General features: G+C 37.8%; 1 protein-coding gene across 2 annotated transcripts in view; it reads left to right on the top strand.

Moving 5' to 3' along the window:
• RAB18 (RAB GTPASE HOMOLOG B18) overlaps positions 1–20556 on the top strand; it is a 54251-nt gene that overhangs the window by 16858 nt on the left and 16837 nt on the right. For both annotated transcript variants that reach the window (XM_089384281.1, XM_089384283.1), the window contains 3 exons: positions 6988–7053; positions 7499–7620; positions 8397–8525. In XM_089384281.1, the coding sequence (XP_089240407.1) occupies positions 6988–7053; positions 7499–7620; positions 8397–8525 (317 nt within the window). The remainder of the gene's footprint in view (positions 1–6987; positions 7054–7498; positions 7621–8396; positions 8526–20556) is intronic.

The raw sequence follows: 20556 nt of genomic DNA on the forward strand, positions 1-20556 counted from the left end.
TGGCGCAAAATTACGAGGAATGGGCAGAGGCAGATTGCGGCATGGCCTTATTTCCTAGACCAAAGCTGAGGGGATCTCACAACGTATCACCGATTGCCACGTCGAAGAAGTCAATTAAGACGACTAAGCGGTCCACCAAAGGAAGAAGTGCCCAAAGGAGATTGTCATTTTAGTTTATTTTAATTAGACAAATTATCTTTCGTTTAAAAGACAATTATTTTCAAACACTTGTGTTAACTTCTTATAAATGGCCATGTTTCTCATTACAAGCGGGTTGATTTTGGGTTACAAAAACATATACATTTGAGAAAGGAAGGTCTGATTGCACTTGCTACACCGACTTGATCTTATGTTGTGTGTGTTGCTCTTGTCGCCTACACCTACCTGCTGCCTACACCCACCTACAAGTTAGTGAGAAAAATCTTCAATCCCGCAATGTGTGGTTGGTGGCAGGGAACGAATAGAAGGGGCTGTCACACTAAATCCCTTCTCTCTCTGTTTAATCTATCTCCTAGGTTAGCTATGGGGGGTGGTCCCTAATATGGAAAACTAAGTTAAAAGAAATGTGAGGCTCTAGGGGAGATGTTAAAGTGGAAGTGGATTACTTTTAAGAATTATGAGCGAAACATTATATGAGCAGTAAAAACCATTAACATGATAAAACCATAAAAACCAGTGCCTTAAGATAAATTGCTCAATAGGAATGAAAGATACATTTGCTCAAAACAAAAGTAGAATGCTTCCAACAATGAAAGCAAAACAATCCTGAAATGGAAACAAAGATGTTAGCATGATAATCGATATAAGATATAAAATGCTTTCAAAATATAATCAATGCCTAAATCAAAGCATATAGAGATATCTTGTAAAAGGAAATGCAATTAACGTTCTACTTGCAAAAAGGAAAATGAAACAATGCTTGCCAACATAAAATATTCAACATTGACAACTAGAATGGACAATTACAAGTAAAACTATAAGATGTATTAGCATGAGATGCACTTATACTAGATTTGGATGCAATTAGTCTTGGTTATTTTTAATCTAAAATGCCCAAGCTAAGTGAGAAGTCCTCTTGAGCTCTTACCAAAAGGTAAAAGTTGGGGTGACTGTAAGAAAGAGGGGGCGATGGCACAAAGGTGTCATTAACGATACTTATCTCTCGAGTCTTACGAGCCAATGTGTGCCTTTGTTCCTACAAAGGGACAAGCCACTTTCATAACAACAGGTTCACAACGCTTTTACCTTATTTCGTGCCAAATGGAAGAACTTTCCAAGAAAGCCTTTTTCCCCATATTTTCTATAAACCAAGCTTATGCTTGGAGGTTAATTTTAGTGAGGCTTTGGAAGCCTTACTTGGAAGCCTTTCTATACTAAAATTCCTAGATGAGAGTGCAGATTGTGTTAATTCCCCAATTAAAATACACGCACATGCAAATGCTTCATGAATAGAAAATGAGATATTTTGTAAAACTTTGAGACTTTAGCATGTAAGTGAACTCATATGTACTTTGCATGGAAAATAAGCAAATGAAGTAGATTGTTTTAAAACTATGATTGTTGCAATGGAATTGCTTTAAAAAAGTTATCAACGTGTATAATAAAAAAGAGTGAAGCATGTACTTGAATGAATAATCAAAACTTGCCACAATGTTGAATGCTTGCACGTAAGATAAAATCTACTCAAACTTTACAAGTTGAAGCATATGCATATGAGAGATTTAAAATTAGGAAAAAATGCATGTGAATTGGAAATGAGTTAATTCTTAAGCATGAAATTAAATGTTTAGAAGTTAGGAAAACTAGAAGCAAAAAATCAGTCACACCATGAGAATTCCCTCCTCAAATGAAGAAGGGGGATGCCATGGGAAAGATCCCAAGCTCCCTCTAAATTTTATTTTATTTTATTAGTGTTTGAGATGGGTTAAAATGCCTCTAAAGGGATGCCCACAATATGAGAGAGATCTTTACAAAGTGCAGAAATTTAACCAGGCTAGACTATCTCAAGAATATACAACAACAAGCTACAAAGCTCAATAAGACCCATGACCTCCCTTGAAAAATTGATCCTTGAAATGAGTGGGGCGGTCCTGCATGCATACAAGTAAGTAGTTTCTCAATGTCTCTCCTCCAAGTTCTTTGTTGTCCATTGCTTCAAGCTTATGGGCTAGAAAATGAAAACCAAGAGTTAATTAAAAATAAATCAAAATAAACAAACTAGAATACAAATTTAATGTACAAAAATACTAGCTCAAGTATTGGGAGTAAACCCCCATACTTGCCTAGTTTTGATGATAGCTCTTGAATAACAAATATGACTTTGAAAAACTAGAATCAAAGAAGTATTTAAATGATGATCAAGTAACTATAGAGTGAAGAAATTCCCTCTTGCTTCGTTGGATGGAAGACTTTGGAGTGGAAGATGGCTAAGTCTTGGATCGCTATGGCTCCAGGAGTTGGTTGATCTCGTGAAGATTTCCCCCACTTCCGGATGGATTCCTGCACACAAAACGAAAATCTTTCCTACACACTTGAAAGAGATATTAGTTCATACATGGATTAGAGCAATATAATAAATAGGATAACAAAACATTTCTCCTAAAATTAGTTGGAAAAGAATATAACTCTAAATTAATGGGTGCGCAAGATAGCTTGCACACACCAATCCAAATAAAATGGCAAAATACAATCTAATATTAATTCAATATGCAAAAGGAAATGAACATGAAAACACTAGCATGAAAAGAAGTCACTTGTTTATGCCAAGAGAACATAAGCCATGTAGCCCCAAAGTCTTGATTATATTAAAAATATGCTAGTACAAACAGGCAGAGTCTCCTCAAGCCCGACAACTCATAACATGATACAATATGAGAGCCCATAGCTTCATTATATAGAGAGTTGGGAGCAAATCCCAATGAAAGAGCTCTTCTCCAAGTGGCATAGTGATAATGCCAATGAGGGAAATCAAATCACAAGTGTGAGACTTAGAATTCCAAGTGGAAACAAAGTGTTGTAAGTGGCATTTTCACAATCTATGCATATTTCCTTTTGCTGGGCACCGTATTCCTTTTCTGCAGCTTCCATGTGTGACTGATGGTAGGTGGATCGGGGAGCCAATTCCCAACGAATCTCTAATCAAGAACCATGTTGTGACACGTTGCAATCCAAGCCAACAAACTGCTGTGTTGACTTTATAATTAGGTGATCAGCTGTGCATATCTCTGTGTGTGGCTGCCAGCATGTAGCCTTAATTGTTGTGCGTAGATCCTTGTGTGGGCTGGTATTGTTCAAGTGGAAAGTAGATCCTTGTGTGGTATGGCATTGTACAAGTGGAAGGTAGGTATATTCTGGTGGAGGCATAACTCCAAATCAAATCCTCACAATTCTGGACTTGCGTAACTGCCTTTTCCTTGCCTGCGTGGAGTTTTGTGGTGGACAAGTAACATTCCATTGGCTGGTAGTGGATCACATGTAGGAGAATGTGGGGACAAGGTCTGCCATGTAACTTTTGTTGGCCTCCAATCAATTTGACCAATTTAGTGACCAAAATATGCCAAAAAAAAATCGGAGTCGTCTACCAAGGCGGGGGAATTGCCTGGATGGCCAAAAGTGGTCGGAATCCAGGCAAAAAAATTTCAAAAAATCTTGCAGAGACAGTGTTTGAATCGTGTTTTTGATGGTGGAAATGGATTCAACACCATCATAAACATTTAGGACACTTAAAGTTTTGAAGTTTAACAACTATAACTTGGATTTTCAAAAATCCTGGCCGGATTTTCTCTAAATATAACTGATATTTCCATAACTTTCTGGGCAATTCCTTCGGCTCGTTAGACTACGACAAAAAAATTATGTTGTACGTTACACTTTTGGATGAGAGGGGTATATGTATGACCAAGTGGGGACAAGTTTTGCCATGTCACTTTTGTTGCCCCCCTTTAATCTTGGAATTATCTTAATGTGTCCCACTTTAGTATTTCTTGTCCCCTTTTTGACTTTTAATGTGCACCACCTTAAATCAAAACATTAGAATGTACAAATACGTTGTGCTTCAACATGGGCCCTCTTTGACTTGATTGACTTTGACTAGAATTGTGCAATTGTGGTGGGCCCCACATGGCTACTACATCACCATTTGCTTCTCCACTTAATTTCCACGTCAAAATTTGACTTTGGAAAAATTTGTAAATTTTTCCAATTATTATTATTTTTTGAAATTTCCCTCATTTTTGCCTCTGACATTAGAAAAATCGGCTTAGAGGGACTATAAGTCATTTTTTGACCCTTGAAGTGGGTCTTAGTATAATGTTAGGTCTTTGAGGATGAATTTCGATTAGTCACATGCGCTAGACATTTTCGAAGACGACTTATTTACATCATTACATAGAAATTATTTAAAAAATCCTGTTTTGCGAGAATTTTTTAATTATTAAAAAATCGTATGTAGACTTAGTCAAATTCTGCGAAATTTTAGAGATGACCTAGCATGGTAATATACATTGACTCTAGACATTAAGATGCATTAGGGGCTCAACTTTCAAACTGTCACCCTGACTTTGGGGTAATGTAATGAGTGAGAAAACCTAGAAAATTATTCGCCGGTAAAAAGCATGAATAATTAACCAAGTAAAAAAAACACTCCAAGGTGTACTCACTTGCTGATTGAGTCCCAACACCCTAGGCCTGTTACATGGCTTTATTCATCATGTTAGTGACATTTATACAATAGCCCCGTAGGGTTGCGGAATTTGAGGACTGAAGAAGAAAATGATAAGAAGAAGAAGTAGAGTTAAAAAACTTTGGTGATCTGATGGTATCTGATGGTACAAGTGTCCTTTGGTACATCCTTGGGCATGGAGTCTTCATATAATCATCAAGTACCTTTCCAGTGGTCAACAATGCGAAAATTGATTTATACAGTCTATGCAAATGACATGTTTTCCTTACGAATATTGACTTGAGCGGCTTTTAAGTGACTAATAAATTATCTGAAATTAGAATCTTACTTAGCATTATATTATCTTGGAGGTTTCTGATTAGAAGGTTTCCTTTTCGATGAATTGAGTGCTTGGTACTTTGCTTGTTGATGAGAGTCGGATATCACTTCAGCGGCGTTATTTGTTTGTTTTTTTCTTTGATTGTTTACATTATTATACATATTTTGGCATCGAATTCACGGCTTCATATGTTTTTCGATGTCTGGCGTATTGTGAATTTAATAAGAATCTGATATCATATTCTTAGAGTATTTGTTGAAATTCACTTGGTCATCTTCAATGTTAAATTGCAGGGAAACAATACCTGATATTGCATACCTCGTTTAGCTGTCCGAGGCGATTATTTTGCCATATGATTATGTTTAAAGTTAAAGCCTTTTCTTTTGTTGTTTTTAGCATTTTCTTTGTGTTAGATAGAATTTGATCTTATATTTATCGCATCAATGTGTCATCCGTTAGACTGATGGTACAAGTGTCCTTTGGTACATCCTTGGGCATGGAGTCTTCATATAATCATCAAGTACCTTTCCAGTGGTCAACAATGCGAAAATTGATTTATACAGTCTATGCAAATGACATGTTTTCCTTACGAATATTGACTTGAGCGGCTTTTAAGTGACTAATAAATTATCTGAAATTAGAATCTTACTTAGCATTATATTATCTTGGAGGTTTCTGATTAGAAGGTTTCCTTTTCGATGAATTGAGTGCTTGGTACTTTGCTTGTTGATGAGAGTCGGATATCACTTCAGCGGCGTTATTTGTTTGTTTTTTTCTTTGATTGTTTACATTATTATACATATTTTGGCATCGAATTCACGGCTTCATATGTTTTTCGATGTCTGGCGTATTGTGAATTTAATAAGAATCTGATATCATATTCTTAGAGTATTTGTTGAAATTCACTTGGTCATCTTCAATGTTAAATTGCAGGGAAACAATACCTGATATTGCATACCTCGTTTAGCTGTCCGAGGCGATTATTTTGCCATATGATTATGTTTAAAGTTAAAGCCTTTTCTTTTGTTGTTTTTAGCATTTTCTTTGTGTTAGATAGAATTTGATCTTATATTTATCGCATCAATGTGTCATCCGTTAGACTGTCCTTTTATGTTATTGCATAACCTGAGGTCTTGTTAAGCTAATCAATTTCTTACAACTGGAATCTCAAATTTTACGTCAATTTTACATGTTATCATTAGCCTGGTCAACATCATAAAGGTACGATTGAATATATTTAAGATATAAATACATGGAATACCCCCTGAGGCTACAAGAGACCAGCCAGATAGCCTAAAGTGGGAGGACCCAGTCCTCAGAGAATGTCTTCTCTACCTGTTCCTCGGTTACCGTAACACTTAGGGGACCAACAGGTTGGTCTAGTCTCCTTGTTGGGATGAGTGCCTTAACCCTAGTAGAGTAGCATAAATGCACCATCTCCTTCATTTGTAACATCGACTCATTCAAGTAAGTTTACAAGTTTATTCATCTTTTGCCTAAAGGGCCTTGTACTTGCATTGAGCACTCTCTTGAAGTCTTATCATTGGGGCACTGCTATATTGCAGCATGCTTATCTTATTGGATTAGGATTTGTTGGATAATTCACCATAGATCCTCTACCTCATGATTTCTAACAAAGGAATGAATTTGCCTTGATAGAAGAGTCATTTCCAGTGACAATTTTACATCTTTTGAATGTTGTCATGAGTCATGACTGGTTATTTTGCACCTGAGCATGCAACAAAAACAACTGATTCTAATGAAATACAGATTCCTTGTTGATTAACAGCTGTAATTATTTGCAATTCTCTTGTTTTTCCCTTCACATGAGTATGTTGTAATCTTTCAATCTTGAGCCCATTTAATTAGATACTAGAGTTAAATAAAATTCTTCCATTATATGACTTCAGAGTAGATCTTGCTATATTGAATATCATGTGAAAAATTACGTTGTGTGACTTGAACATTTCACCTGTTATTCTTGCAGCTGGCCAAGAGCGTTTTAGAACATTAACCAGTTCTTACTATAGAGGAGCTCAGGGTATTATTTTTGGTAAGTAAATTGTCTTGCTGCTTGTGAGTTGTGACTTTCTGTTCTTATATCCTATGTTTACATTTCAGTTGGGGTTGAATCAGTATAGTCAAGTTCGAAGATTAAGGTTTTATAGAACAATGCACAATTTTTAAACTGGATAATCATGGGAAGGAATTCACATTAATCTTTTCTAAAGTGAAGTTGATGATACACCTGTGAAAACTACAGACTCCTGGACTGGTTTTCTGTTTATCACCTTCTGGCTGATCCATTTATTTCAATTTTTGCTCTATCATCTTGTTATTGACTCCTTCCTACCACTAAATGGCAAATGCACTTTTTGATATGTATTTTTTGTTTATTCTTTGATTCAAACGCACCAAAATTAAAATCTGGAAAACACATATATTTATGATGCTATGCTTCTTGAAGCACATTTTTAAATACAAATAATCAAATGCAGTTTATGATGTCACACGACGAGAAACATTCACGAATCTGTCAGAGATATGGGCAAAGGAGGTGGATCTGTACTCAACAAATCAAGACTGCATAAAGATGCTTGTTGGAAATAAAGTCGACAGGGTATTCTCTCTTGGAAACTCAATTATTTCAGGGCTCAATTGTGTATTTTGGTAAAGGACTGTTACTGCACATTAGTTATGTTTTTATTCCATAAACATTAGGTGTGACTGAGTCATTGATACTCATGGTCATGTAATTGGATGTGCCATTGGAATGCTTCATTGTTTTTTTTAGGAGAATCCCATTTATGTCAGTTCTTCCACCAACCAATGTACCTGTACATTTGACCCTCTTAAATATCTTTTCATGTTTGTTTTAGACATTTGTTTGGGTCCTCTATTTCTGCCATCTAAACACCTGTTGTCTTTTTGGGTCCTGGTCAGAAGTGGGAAATGCGAACATGGCAAAATTCCTCTGCCACAATGTTCAATATTCCATTTTTTCAGCAATAGTTAAATCCTCTTCTTAGTCTGTGTGCCTCTCTCTTCTAAAGTTTTTGAATCATTTGAGATCAATTTAAAATTTAAATTTCTTATACGAAATTCTTTATTAGGATTTACAGCAGAGAGATTATTTGTTTCCTAATTTTGCTGACTATGCTTATTCCTATGTAAACAGTTGATGTACAGTTCAGGTACAAAAGTTGCTTGTGTGGCATGAATTAAAGTTATTTGATGCACTGAATTTTTTATACATCTCTATATTGCAATGTTCCCATAGGTTACTTCTATGTTCTTGTGAATGCTCTTTTCCATGACCTAATGTGTTGATCGTGTATTGGGTATGTATATTCTGCTATATGTATATGAATTAACTCTGTTTTTATTATGTTCCAGGAGAATGAGAGAGTTGTCACTAAGCAAGAAGGCATTGCTCTTGCAAGGCAATTGGGCTGCTTGTTTCTTGAATGCAGTGCAAAGACGCATGTCAATGTAGAAAATTGCTTTGAAGAGCTTGTTCTAAAGGTATTTTATAGCAGGGAATTTATGATTTTTTGCACTATGTCTATTTTTAGTATTTATGTTTTTTTTGTTGGATTGACGCACGGGGATTTGAGCATTGAATCTCATGGTTTACATCATACTTCATAACATGATCATTGCCAATTGAGCTGCCCCATGTGGGATATTTTTAGTATTCAATTTGAAAATTCTATAGTCAACTATTTTTATTTTTTGATTTACAACTTTGAAACCTGTTTAACATGTACACTGCAGATTGAATTGAAACAAATTGACTCCAAAACATGCAATCTAACAATGTTCACAGAAGCTGGCAAGTCACCAGAAGATATTGCAAAATATAAAAAATAACAGCAGGCTTATGTTTATCTCTTTAGCAATTTCACCAGAGGTTGTCTCTTTCTAACATAAAAACCTGATAGAAATTACCTCCAAATTAGGGCAATTTTTGAGAAAACTCTGATTTAATATTAGAAGCATTAGCTGATGGGAATGTGGTCTAGCGGCAAGCTCTAGGTGATACCTGGGTTCAGAACCCCTGAGTGGGTGTGGATGAGGCCAGGTGCAAGTTGTAGGTGATTTTGATGGCTAGGATAGATCCTTCATGGCGCAGAAGCTTACCAAAGGGATGTGAGTTTAAAAGCAGTATCCCCCCAAAAAAAAGTATTGCAAGAAAAATGAGAAAATTTCTGTCTCATCTTCTATTGGTTTCTACTGATCTCATTATTCAGTTGATTAGCTACAAGAGAATTGAGGCTAATCTACTTCATGGGATGGGTGGAAAATGGCAATATATGTCATAAAAGTTTTCAGAATGCCATTGTTGGTAAATAATGATTTGGTGTCTTGTGAGTCCTTAGATTAGCTATATCATGTTTTCTTGCAAGCTGGACCATCCTTTGTGAATAATGGGGAGAGACTCTGTTCTTTTGACGATGTCCTTCCACCAGACATGGAGTCAACCTTAGCAATATCTAGAGTTTCATTTTTGTAAACTATATTTTAGTGGGAAAAATATAAGAAGTTAATTTCTTAGAACAATAAGATGCAAGGTTGTCCTGGCAATTGAAAGATACAGAATGCTACCTTTGCTTCCATGTCAGTTAAGTTGTTACCATGAAACTGTTGTAATTATGGATCTTTCCGAAAATGAATTTAATCCAAGAGTTTGTGAGTTCAATATATTAACGCAGTGAGTTATGAAGCATATATATTCAGTATGCAATGGTTTTAGGAGCTAATAATCCCTTCAAGGATGACGGTGATATAGTTGAGAAAAACTGCAAATAATTTAATAAGATTTATGGATAAACAAGGAAACATTTGATGTGCATTTTAGATCTAATAAAAGGAATGGGTCTGTTGATGAAAAGATATACCTTAGCTCGAAGGAACTTTAACTGAAGGATTTAAGATATACCTAGACAGAAGGAAGATTGGAGGCAAGGCTGTTGGGAGGAGGAACAAGAAGCATAATTTTCAAAAGTGTCTGGGAGCATTTTTTATATGACACATATTTTAATATATTCTGATGCATATATATTAAAAAGACATGTAGAATGTCGAATAAACTGCAGAAAAATATGGGAACATAGATTTAACTATTTGATTGGTGATGAATATTGAAACATCAACCATTTAGTACACATATAACATCGATCATTTAGTAGTTATAAGTTACAACATTGTCATCAAGTGATCAAACATCAACCACAACCTCAACCTTCAAGTTTCAACTTATAAAATTTGTCATCAACAAATTGTAATAGATAACATCAACCACGAAATGAAATAGAACATTGAGTTGAAAGATTCAGTGAATAGTTCAAAGGTAGGTTCAAACTTCAATCTTCAAATTTCAAACTGAGACTCTCAATAATGTTTAGAAAGTAGGCTCTAATAAAGACGTAGTCCTAAGTATAAAGAAAAAGAGATCTTGTATCCTATTGCCACTAGAGTCTTTTAGTTTCTTTTCTTGTGGTCTATATACTATAAATAAGAGTAGGTGGAAGTGTTTGTAGAACATGACAAACAGCTTCTCGGCGTCCATATAACACTGGATGTTGTGAAGATAAAGATAAAATTGTTGCATTTAGAAACCTGCGAGTGGATGTGGGTGGCATGTCTGCTGTGTGAATATGGTCATTGTCATGACAAACAGCTGCGTGACATCCATACAGTGTTGGATGTTGTGAAGATAAAGATAAATTGTTGCATTTAGAAACTTGCTAGTGGATGTGGGTGGCATGTCTGCTCCATGAATATTATAATTGTCATGATCATCCAAAAGTTCAGCTTCCAACTTGATGCAGGAGCATTGCTCTCAAGTTTCCAGCTTGTTGATAGGCCTAGGGGTTTGATATTTACCGAGGGAATAGTTTCTTTGTAATTATTTAAATTATTTAATTAGTTTTTAGAGAAAATTAGTTGAAGTACCTAATCTGCCTTGTTAAGTTAAACCATGAGAGATTGTAGGAGAAGAATCTTGGCATAGGATGTAAACTGTATTGGTTAGGTTATCATTTCTAAGTTTTTGATATAAGCATTGTAAGCCTGCAGGCACAAAATAGAGGTTGGACAAATAAAGGAGAAATCGGGCCATGGAGAGAACACAACTAATTCTGAGTAAGAATGTATGTAAAATCATTAATTGAATGGAATGGGAATTTTCATGTCATCGTATTGTCTCTGCGCAAATACGGAAGACTTGTGTTTTGTATGAATTGAGAATTAATATAAGTTTCAGTCGTGGTATTTACAATTGAACTGAGTGCTAACAAGAACTTGTCATACAAGAGTACTTGAGAAAATTGGGGTTTATAGAGGAGAAACCCAGATTTTGTACGTTGATCTCCATAAGCAGAATATACAAAGCAAAAGGCTCTGTATCCACTGAGTAAGACCGAATTCCATTACGGAATTCAACGGGGGAATTATCAATGCATGTATAAAGAGAATGGTCCATGTGTAAGACTTAGGTAAGGATTGTCGCGGGATTTTAAAGTCTATAGAACAGAAGAAGACTCATTGCGAGAGTTGACACTGTGTCTAAATGGGCACATGAGTTTTGGTGAAGACTCAAGGAAGGTAAGTATGAGAAGGCCTAAAGAGAGGAAATCAGTGCTTGCTGTTTTATAGTGTAGAGCCGCAACAAGAGATCTTTGTATCTGGAAGAGGCAAAAGCAAATTTCATTGATGGACGAAGAGGAGCAACCAAGGAGGAGGACGACTTTTCTATGTTGAAGTCATATTGGAAATGTGTGAGATTGGGGTTTATACGGTGTTGGACAATATGAATGGAACCCAAGCGCAGAGAAGACATAGCTGAACCAAGTCGATTTGCTTCTTATTAAACTGCCTATTGTTGAGGACTTTCAGCATGAGATGGGATTATGAGTTGGGTGACTGTCGGGGAATGTAAATTTAATCAAATTGTTACTATCAGGAGTTCCAATTCTCATGTGGATTTCTGGTGACCATAAGGGGATTCTTGTTACAAGTGTATAGTTTTTGTTACCAGAACAGAGCACGTTAGGATTGGTTGGCTTAGAGAACGAAGGGCTAAATGTAGAAAATTGACAAAATTCTGATCTGCTAATATGAACAGTCTGAAAACACATTTCTTTTCGTATAGACAAAATCTCTCTACCAAATTTGCAGCTGAATAGGAACATAAATAAATCAGTCTCACAGTAGCAAAACAAAATATTTTTTTAGGGAACTCAACTGGGAAAACCCTTCGCTTGATTGAGAATTTTATTGATAGAAAATGAGCAACAAATCTCTTACAAATACAACTTGTTTCAATAGAGAATACAATCTGATTCCTCTGCTTGTACTAAGCTGAAACTATCTGCAAGATCCCTGATCTACTTGGCTTCTCCAATACTCGTACAAGATCCTCTTGTACATCCTCTCTCACAAGCTCCACACATAAACCTGTACAACTTTTTCACAAACCCATTAGCTCTATTGTCTTGTCAAACCAGCTCGTGCTCAGAAGACAATGATCAAATCTGTGCCTTTGTTCGTCCTTTAAAGGCAATTCGAATGGCTAAAATGAAGTTGTTATTTCTGGAAAGTCGAATTGGTGATTGAGTGAGTTAAGTGAGTCTTACTGACTCATGTAACTCGATATGCCCAAATTTAGACTTGGAACTCATGCATCTTGACTTCCACAACTAACTTGCACTAGAAAAACACTAAACTGGGCCTTCCACTTCAGCATATTAGTTAGCTGCCTCATAACTTGTCATAACTTTTAGGAACAAATCCTAAATTATAGAAATTTGTCCTAACTTATAGGGAACTCAAGTAAGCTAAGGAGAAACTCGTTGAGGCTCCTTGAATTAAGGCACAAATCAAGGAACCCTTTCTTGCGATCATTTTCAACACTCCCTCTTAGCGAGGAAGGTGTCCCTGGAAGAACCTCGTCCACTTGGATTTGTCTCCAACACTACAAAGTTCTCCGCCACTCCCTCTGCACTAGAAGACTTCCCTGCTTTCTTCTGGGAAACCTGCTTTGAAGACCTATTCTTTCCCACCATGGTTTGCGAGTCCACCACTTTAGGCACAAGTGCCATGTACACTGTATACCTCTGTGTCTGCTTCTTGATGCTGGGAGACCTAACTCTCTTTTGATCTCCCTTAACCAAATTTTCAGCCTACTTGGCTCAAACTCTCCCTATACTGGAAGTCTTTGACTGAGTGGCTGCCTCCACTCGCCTTGGGCTATGCTCCTCATCATCATCCTGCTAGTCATCCCAACTGCTAATTAGCTTAGATTGAAATTGAGATATTGGTTGAGGCTCCATCTTGAGAGTTGTATCCCGTTCTCGCTCAACCACCACTTCTCCACTCTGAGAACTCCTTGCCTTGTTGCTCAAGGCTGCACCTATCTCTATCTGCTGCTTGTAGAGATTCTTCATCCTCACACTTATCTGCTTCTTACATTTAGAAGCTAAGTGTTGGAGGTATGCCTTACCTCTGCTGAAGATGATATGATATCCCTTGTCCTCAAGGGTAGCTACCAAAACAAGATTTTGCCTCAATCCTGGAACATAGAGAACATCTCTGAGATGAAGAGGATTACCTCACACCCTTTGAAAGCTGATAGTACCAACTCCTCTAGTTGCATACATGCCATCATCTCATAGCTCACTTTGAAACTGCATGTCCTTCGCCTTCAGGTGGCTGAAACTCTTCTTGTTACCAGCCATGTGGAAGGATGCTCCTGAATCAATATACCATATATTGCTATTTGCTGAGCTTGCCATGCAAACAATCAATGAGAAATCTTTCTCGCACTGGACAAAAAATGCATCTACTTGTGCTGATGCAACTACGTGATCCTTACTGGACTCCTTCTTCTGATTAGGACACTTAGAATCATAGTGCCCAAACTCATGACAATGGAAGCATTTGATATTACTTAGATCCTTCTTCTTGCCCTTATGACTGGACTTGGATTTTCCTTGGTCCTTCTTGCCCTTGGCCTTTTTTGCGAAGTCAAGGTTCTCCTCATCCACTGTCTTAATTGATATCCCTTCTATGGTTCCTCTTTGGATATCTTACTCTATGCAATCAGTCCAAAACCTTTCCCACATTGGAAAGTTCTCTCTCCCACTAACAACATCCTGGAACCCTTTCTAAGACTTGTGAAGTCCAAGTAAGGAAAACTCACAAGGTCATGATCATATACAACCATGCCTACACCACCTAGTTCTTCTCGTACCTGAGTGGACCTTGACAAATATGTGACTATGGGTTCATCCTTGATTAGCCGAATGCTCCTCAATTACTCCTTAAGAACAAGCTTCCTGGTATCGCTGGTACTCTGATATAGTTTTAAGATGGTATCGTACATCTCAAAATCTGTCTTCTTCTCATGGATATGAGGCACTATATGATCTTTGACTCCTTTTAGAATAATCCCCCTTGCCTTGCTATCATTCTTATTATGTTGGGTCAATTGCTGGGGATTTTGAGGTGGCGCTATTGCCTACTTGATGAATTCTCCGAATGTGATTATCTTCCAGCACGATCGTGATCCTCCCTTTACATGGAACAAAGTTTGATGCTACCTCTAAACAATGATCTGCTCTCAACCCTTGGTATGCCTTCCTGCTTACCCAAGAGAGCTCTCCAACACCTGCCCACTTGGCACTAACAACCCTGTAGTCCTCCACAAGAGGTTGTACTTAGGGCTTGGAGGCTGCCCACTTAACTGTTCCTCTAGTCCTTCAAAGTCTGCAAATTCTTGGGCTTCAATATATCTGCCACTGCTAGCACTCAAGACCTGCTCTTTGGCCACAATTAGGCACCTACTAACAGTCCTCGACCTGTTCTTAAGATGTTACCTATTCTGTCCGAAACCTGGACAATCAACCTTACATCAACACAACTTGGAAAAGCACAAACATTCCTTTGGTCTGGACGATCGCTTTTGTCCCCAAATCAATGCGGCATGTGCACCTATATCTGAAGTTTTGGCCCTCTGGTTAGGGCTTGCTGACTGACCACATAAGCTCTTCAAAACTGGTCCAAAATGCCCACAAAACATACTCTATTTCCCTTCCTTTAGGCCAGGACTCCTGTGCTATATGTCTAGCAACTCATTCTTCCCTGCAATAAACATAGAAAATACAGTGATCTGTTCACAGTGAAAAACTTCCAACAAAAACGTGCATAGTTCTTCCCAGATTGCTCCTCCAATACTCGCCAGCCTCCCTGCCCAACTCGGCCTAATCCCTATCACAAGAAAAGACTCCTAAATGTATCTCTCCTTCACATCGGATAGTCCTCTTGAGCCTGTGGCCATATCAGAGATGTCTTCTCCTAAGATGATCACCCTTTTGATGTGCTGATCTTAATTCTGTTCCAAAAGCTCTGATACCATGCAGAAAATCCACGAAATTCTGATATGCTAATATGAACAATCTAAAAACAAGTTTCTTTTCATATAGACACCGAATTTCTCTACCAAATTTGCAGTGGAATAGGAACAGAAATAAATCACAGTCACACAGTAGCAAAACACAATATTTTTCTAGGGAACCCAACTGGGAAAACCCTCTGCTTGATTGAGAATTTTATTGATAGAAAATGAGCAACAAATCTCTTAAAAATACAACTTGTTTCAATAGAGAATACAATCTGATTCCCTTTGCTTGTACTAAGCTAAAACTATCTGCAAGACCCCTGATCTACTTGCCTTCTTCAATACTCGCACAAACTCCTCTTGTATGTCCTTTCTCTCACAAGCTCCTCACATAAACCCGTGCAACCTTCTCACAAGCCTGTGAGCTCTATTTTCTTGTCTCACCAACTCGTGCTCACAAGAAAATGATCATATCTGTGCCTTCGTTCCTCCTTTTAAAGGCAGTTTGAATGGCTAAAATCAGCAAGTTTTATTTCTGGAAAGTCGAACTGGTGATTGAGTTAGTGAGTCTAATTAACTCATATAACTCGATCTGCCCAAAGTCATGCATGTTGACTTCCACAGCTAACTTGCACTAGAAAAACAATAAACTGAGCTTTCCACTTCAGCCTATTAGTTAACTGCCTCATAACTCGTCCTAACTTTTCGGAACAAATCCTAAATTATAGGAATTTGTCCTAACTTATAGGGAACTCGAGTATGCTCAGGGGAAATTCGTCGAGGCTCCTTGAATTAAGACACAAATCAAGGAACCCTTTCTCGCTATCATTTTCAATACTAAACAATTAGTTGTTGCTGAACTAGAGCGATTGATTCAAATGAACATTTAAATCTCCTTCTGAAGATTGAGATGAGGGTGATGATGTAGTATTGGAGTGCCTGTGTTACGAACTTACGGTTCCAGTTGAGGAGTTGGAATTTGTTCGAAGATGCAGGAAAAGGGGATTTCCTGCATTACAACTGCTCTAAAACCATGGCTCCATCCTCCAAATTAGTCTCTTTTGGACTGTTGTCCCAACTCATATCTCTTTTATAATTATCATAATGAATCTTTGCTGCATCATAGTAATGCGGCAACAACCTCAAGTTTTAGTGCACTTAAACAAATCCTTAACATGTCTCAGAATTGTGTTATTTGCAAGCTAGTGGCTTTCTTTAGGTTCTTGCATATACTTGGAATCAAGATGAACAACAAAGGTGATATTTTTTTTTGTTTTTGTTTTTTGCTTTAGTCAAGTATATGATATTATTAATTATTGCCAACACGCTGCAGATACAAAGTGGCATCAATGTTTGATGAAGTACAACTTCTAGTCATTTTGAGCCCAAAATGAAATGGGTTTGAACAAGGTTGTGATATGCCATGCAAAACCATTTTAGAACGTCAAGATCACGCTTTGGATGTGAAATGCTAAATTGCTAATACTGTCATCAACTTGCAAAAACTTGAATGCCAAGAAAATAGTGCAAAAGGCCTAAGTGAATAATTTCAAAAGTGTTTAGGAGCTTCTTCTTCATGTCAACAATAATTTTTTGTACTATGGTTATCAAGAATAAAGTTATCTACATATAGGAAAAGTATCAAAATTTTTCGTCATTGACATGCTTGACATGAAAATTTGGAAATGAATTTTGAATGGAAATGGGTGAAGCCGCTAGCAAAAAAGAAGTTATTCATATTTTCATACCATGTCTTAGGGGCCTTTTTGATAGAAAATCAGAAAATCAGAAATATTTTCTTATATAGATAATGATGTGATTCTTTTATCTTTATGTTCTTCTTTTATCTTTTAGTTCATCAAGTAATTACCAAAACAATAACACATGGACAACAGATGTAGGCGGACAGCCAGGGCAAAACCCCTATCTAGGGGAAAACCCAGTCAACAATTCTTCCTTCAATAGTTTCTCGAGATAATCCAAGATTCTAGACCCAGACAAAGATTCCCTCCACACCAAGTCAACCCTCAATCCTTCTTGCAAATGACAACCCTTCACAAGCAACTTCGACCTGGTAGCAGCACCAGCAACTTCGACCCAGTAGCAACGTCAACCCAGCAATAGTCACATCAACAACTGCAACTAAACTTGGAGAACTTCGATCACCCTTTATACTGTAGGAATTTACAGGGTAAGTTCCTCAGAAAGAACACCAAAAGGACACCGCTCACAACCAGATCTCAAATCAATACACCAATATTTTTGACGTGGTTAAAACCCTCAAAGTGCAAGGAGGGAAACAGTCCACGGCCTGTCCCAACGTGGGTACTACAGGCAATTTATTAATCAAAGAATGAAAATTTACATAAGCTTCTCTCATGCACGGATTACTCGAACAATGACCCTCCATGCGCTTTAAATAGAACTCATGGACCAATCGGGTGTCAAGCCACGGATCAAGTGTCGGTAATACCGAGGTGAGAGTGAACCGTCGGATCACTACATATCGTGACCGTCGGATTGTAAGTTACAAAATGTACAACGGTAAAGAAACACACTTTACCTAACTCTAACCTAACTCTATACTAGACCAAGTTGAAGTTAACTATATCCTATGTGTCGGAATATCCCAACATCCCCCCTTAAAAACAACTTGGGATAGGATTGAAGGATTTACAAATATGACACAATAGGAGAAGGAAGGAGGCACTAGAGCCTATCCCCCCTTAGTGACAACTTCCTGAACTCCAAGCATATATCGAAGTTTAGTGAACTTCGCCTCTGTGAGAGCCTTTGTGAAGATGTCTGCAACCTGATCATCTGTTGGACAATATTGCACTTCAAGAACATGGTCATGAATGAGCTTTCTGATGAAGTGCATGTGTAGTTCAATGTGTTTGCTGCGCTGATGCTGGACTGGATCTTTGCATAGCTGAATGGCACTTTGATTATCACACCAAAGTGTGGTTGGATGCTGCTGCTCAAAGCCAAACTCTGATAGGATCTGACGAAGCCACAAGGCTTCCTTACTAGCTTCCACGGCACCACGATACTCTGCTTCTGCTGACGAAAGAGAAATGGCAGCTTGTTTCTTACAAGCCCATGTAATAGGCCCTGAACCAAGAGTGAAGACATAACCGGCAGTAGACTTCCGATCATCAGGGTCACCAGCCCAATCAGAATCAGTGAAACCAACTAACAGAGGAGCTGCTTTGGCACTGTAATGAATCCCAAACTGTATTGTACCTCGAACATAACGAAGTATTCTTTTAGCTGCTTTCCAATGACTTTCACGGGGGTTTTGCATAAAATGAGCAACAAGGCCAACAACAAAGGAAAGATCAGGACGAGTATGGGTTAAATACAAGAGTTTTCCGACAAGTTGACGGTATAAGGTAGCATCAACTTCAGGAGAAGTACAAGAGACTGAAAGTTTGACTCCAGACTGAAAGGGAGAAGGGGCTGGCTTACAGTCTTCCATGTGAAAATGACGAAGAATATCACAAGCATACTTGGACTGGGAAAGGAAAATACCCTCCTGGGATTGCAAGACTTGAAGACCGAGAAAATAGTGTAAGTGTCCTAAGTCTGTCATTTCAAATTTCTTTTTAAGGCTGGACTTCACATGGTTTATAAGGTTGGGATCACTACCAGTAAGAATAAGATCATCAACATAAAGAACAAGGATGATAAGAGAGTTGCCCACTTTCTTGGTGTAGACAGTATTGTCAGAATGACACCTAGAAAATCCAGATTCTAAAAGAAAGCTATCCATTTTGGCATACCAAGCCCGAGGAGCTTGCTTGAGGCCATAAAGGGATTTCTTAAGTCGACAAACAAGGCTGGAGTCTGTTTGTATGAAGCCAATGGGTTGTTCCATATAGATTTCTTCCTGCAAGTCCCCATGCAAGAAGGCAGATTTAACATCCATCTGATGGACTTCCCATTTTAAAGAGGCAGCAAGGGAAAGAACAAGGCGGATAGAGTTCATTTTGGCAACAGGGGAGAAGGTTTCAGTGTAGTCAATGCCTTCAACCTGTGAAAAGCCCTTAGCAACGAGACGAGCTTTATGTTTATCAACTTTCCCATCTGGTCCATACTTGGTTCTGTAAACCCATTTACATCTAACAAGTTTGCGTCCCTTTGGTAGAGGAACAAGATCCCATGTATCATTTGTCATCAATGAATGATATTCTTCATTCATAGCTGCTTCCCAATGTGGATGGCCTGAAGCTTCTGCAAAAGTGTCAGAATCATGATTTACTGGAGCTTGAGCCAGTAAAGAAGAGGCTCTTTCAAACTGAGAACGTGTACGTCGCTGATCTGTAGGATCACCGGCAAGATCACCTGCTGCATCCTGAGTAGTACGGACCCATCGTGGAAGTTGAGGATCCTGAGAAGGTGGGGGAGGATTATCATCCTCGCTTTCATCATCTGAAGAAGAAATGTTTTCAAAAGTAGAAGAGATAGGAAGAGGTGGCACATCCGCCGGACTAGGCTCGCAGGCCGATTTATTTTCATCAAACTTTACATCTCTTCTAATGATAACATTTTTGGACTTAAATGGAATAAGTCTATAACCTTTTACATCTTCAGAATATCCAACAAAAGTACATTTCTCACTCTTAGGTTCTAAAGCTTTATGCTTTTCATCTGGAATATGGGCCCATGCTTCACTTCCAAACACACGAAAGTGACTTACATCTGGTTTAATGGAACTCCAAGCTTCTTCTGGAGTGATATTCTCTAGAACTTTAGTAGGAGTGCGATTGATTATATAATTTGCACAATTAATTGCTTCGGCCCAAAAACTAAGACTGAGTCCTTTAGATTGCAGCATACAATTAGCCATTTCCTTTAAGGTGCGATTTTTCCTTTCAGCTACACCATTTTGTTGTGGAGTGTATGGAACAGTATGTTGCATTTGAATTCCATTTTCGGTGCAAAAGTTGATGAATGTGTTTTTAACATATTCTCCACCATTATCAGTTCTTAGCTTAAGAATTTGATGTCCAGATTGTTTTTCAACAAAGGCTTTGAAGGCCAAAAAGGTGTTAAATAATTCGCTCTTGAGTTTTAAGAAGTATACCCAAGTGCGTCTGGAGAAATCATCAATGAAAGTTAAGAAGTACTTGCAGCCAGAGAATGAAGCAA

The sequence above is a fragment of the Pinus tabuliformis genome, chromosome Q (genome assembly GCF_031772625.1).
Source record: "Pinus tabuliformis cultivar Carrire ecotype Pingquan chromosome Q, CPIR1, whole genome shotgun sequence".
Lineage (NCBI taxonomy): Eukaryota > Viridiplantae > Streptophyta > Pinopsida > Pinales > Pinaceae > Pinus > Pinus tabuliformis.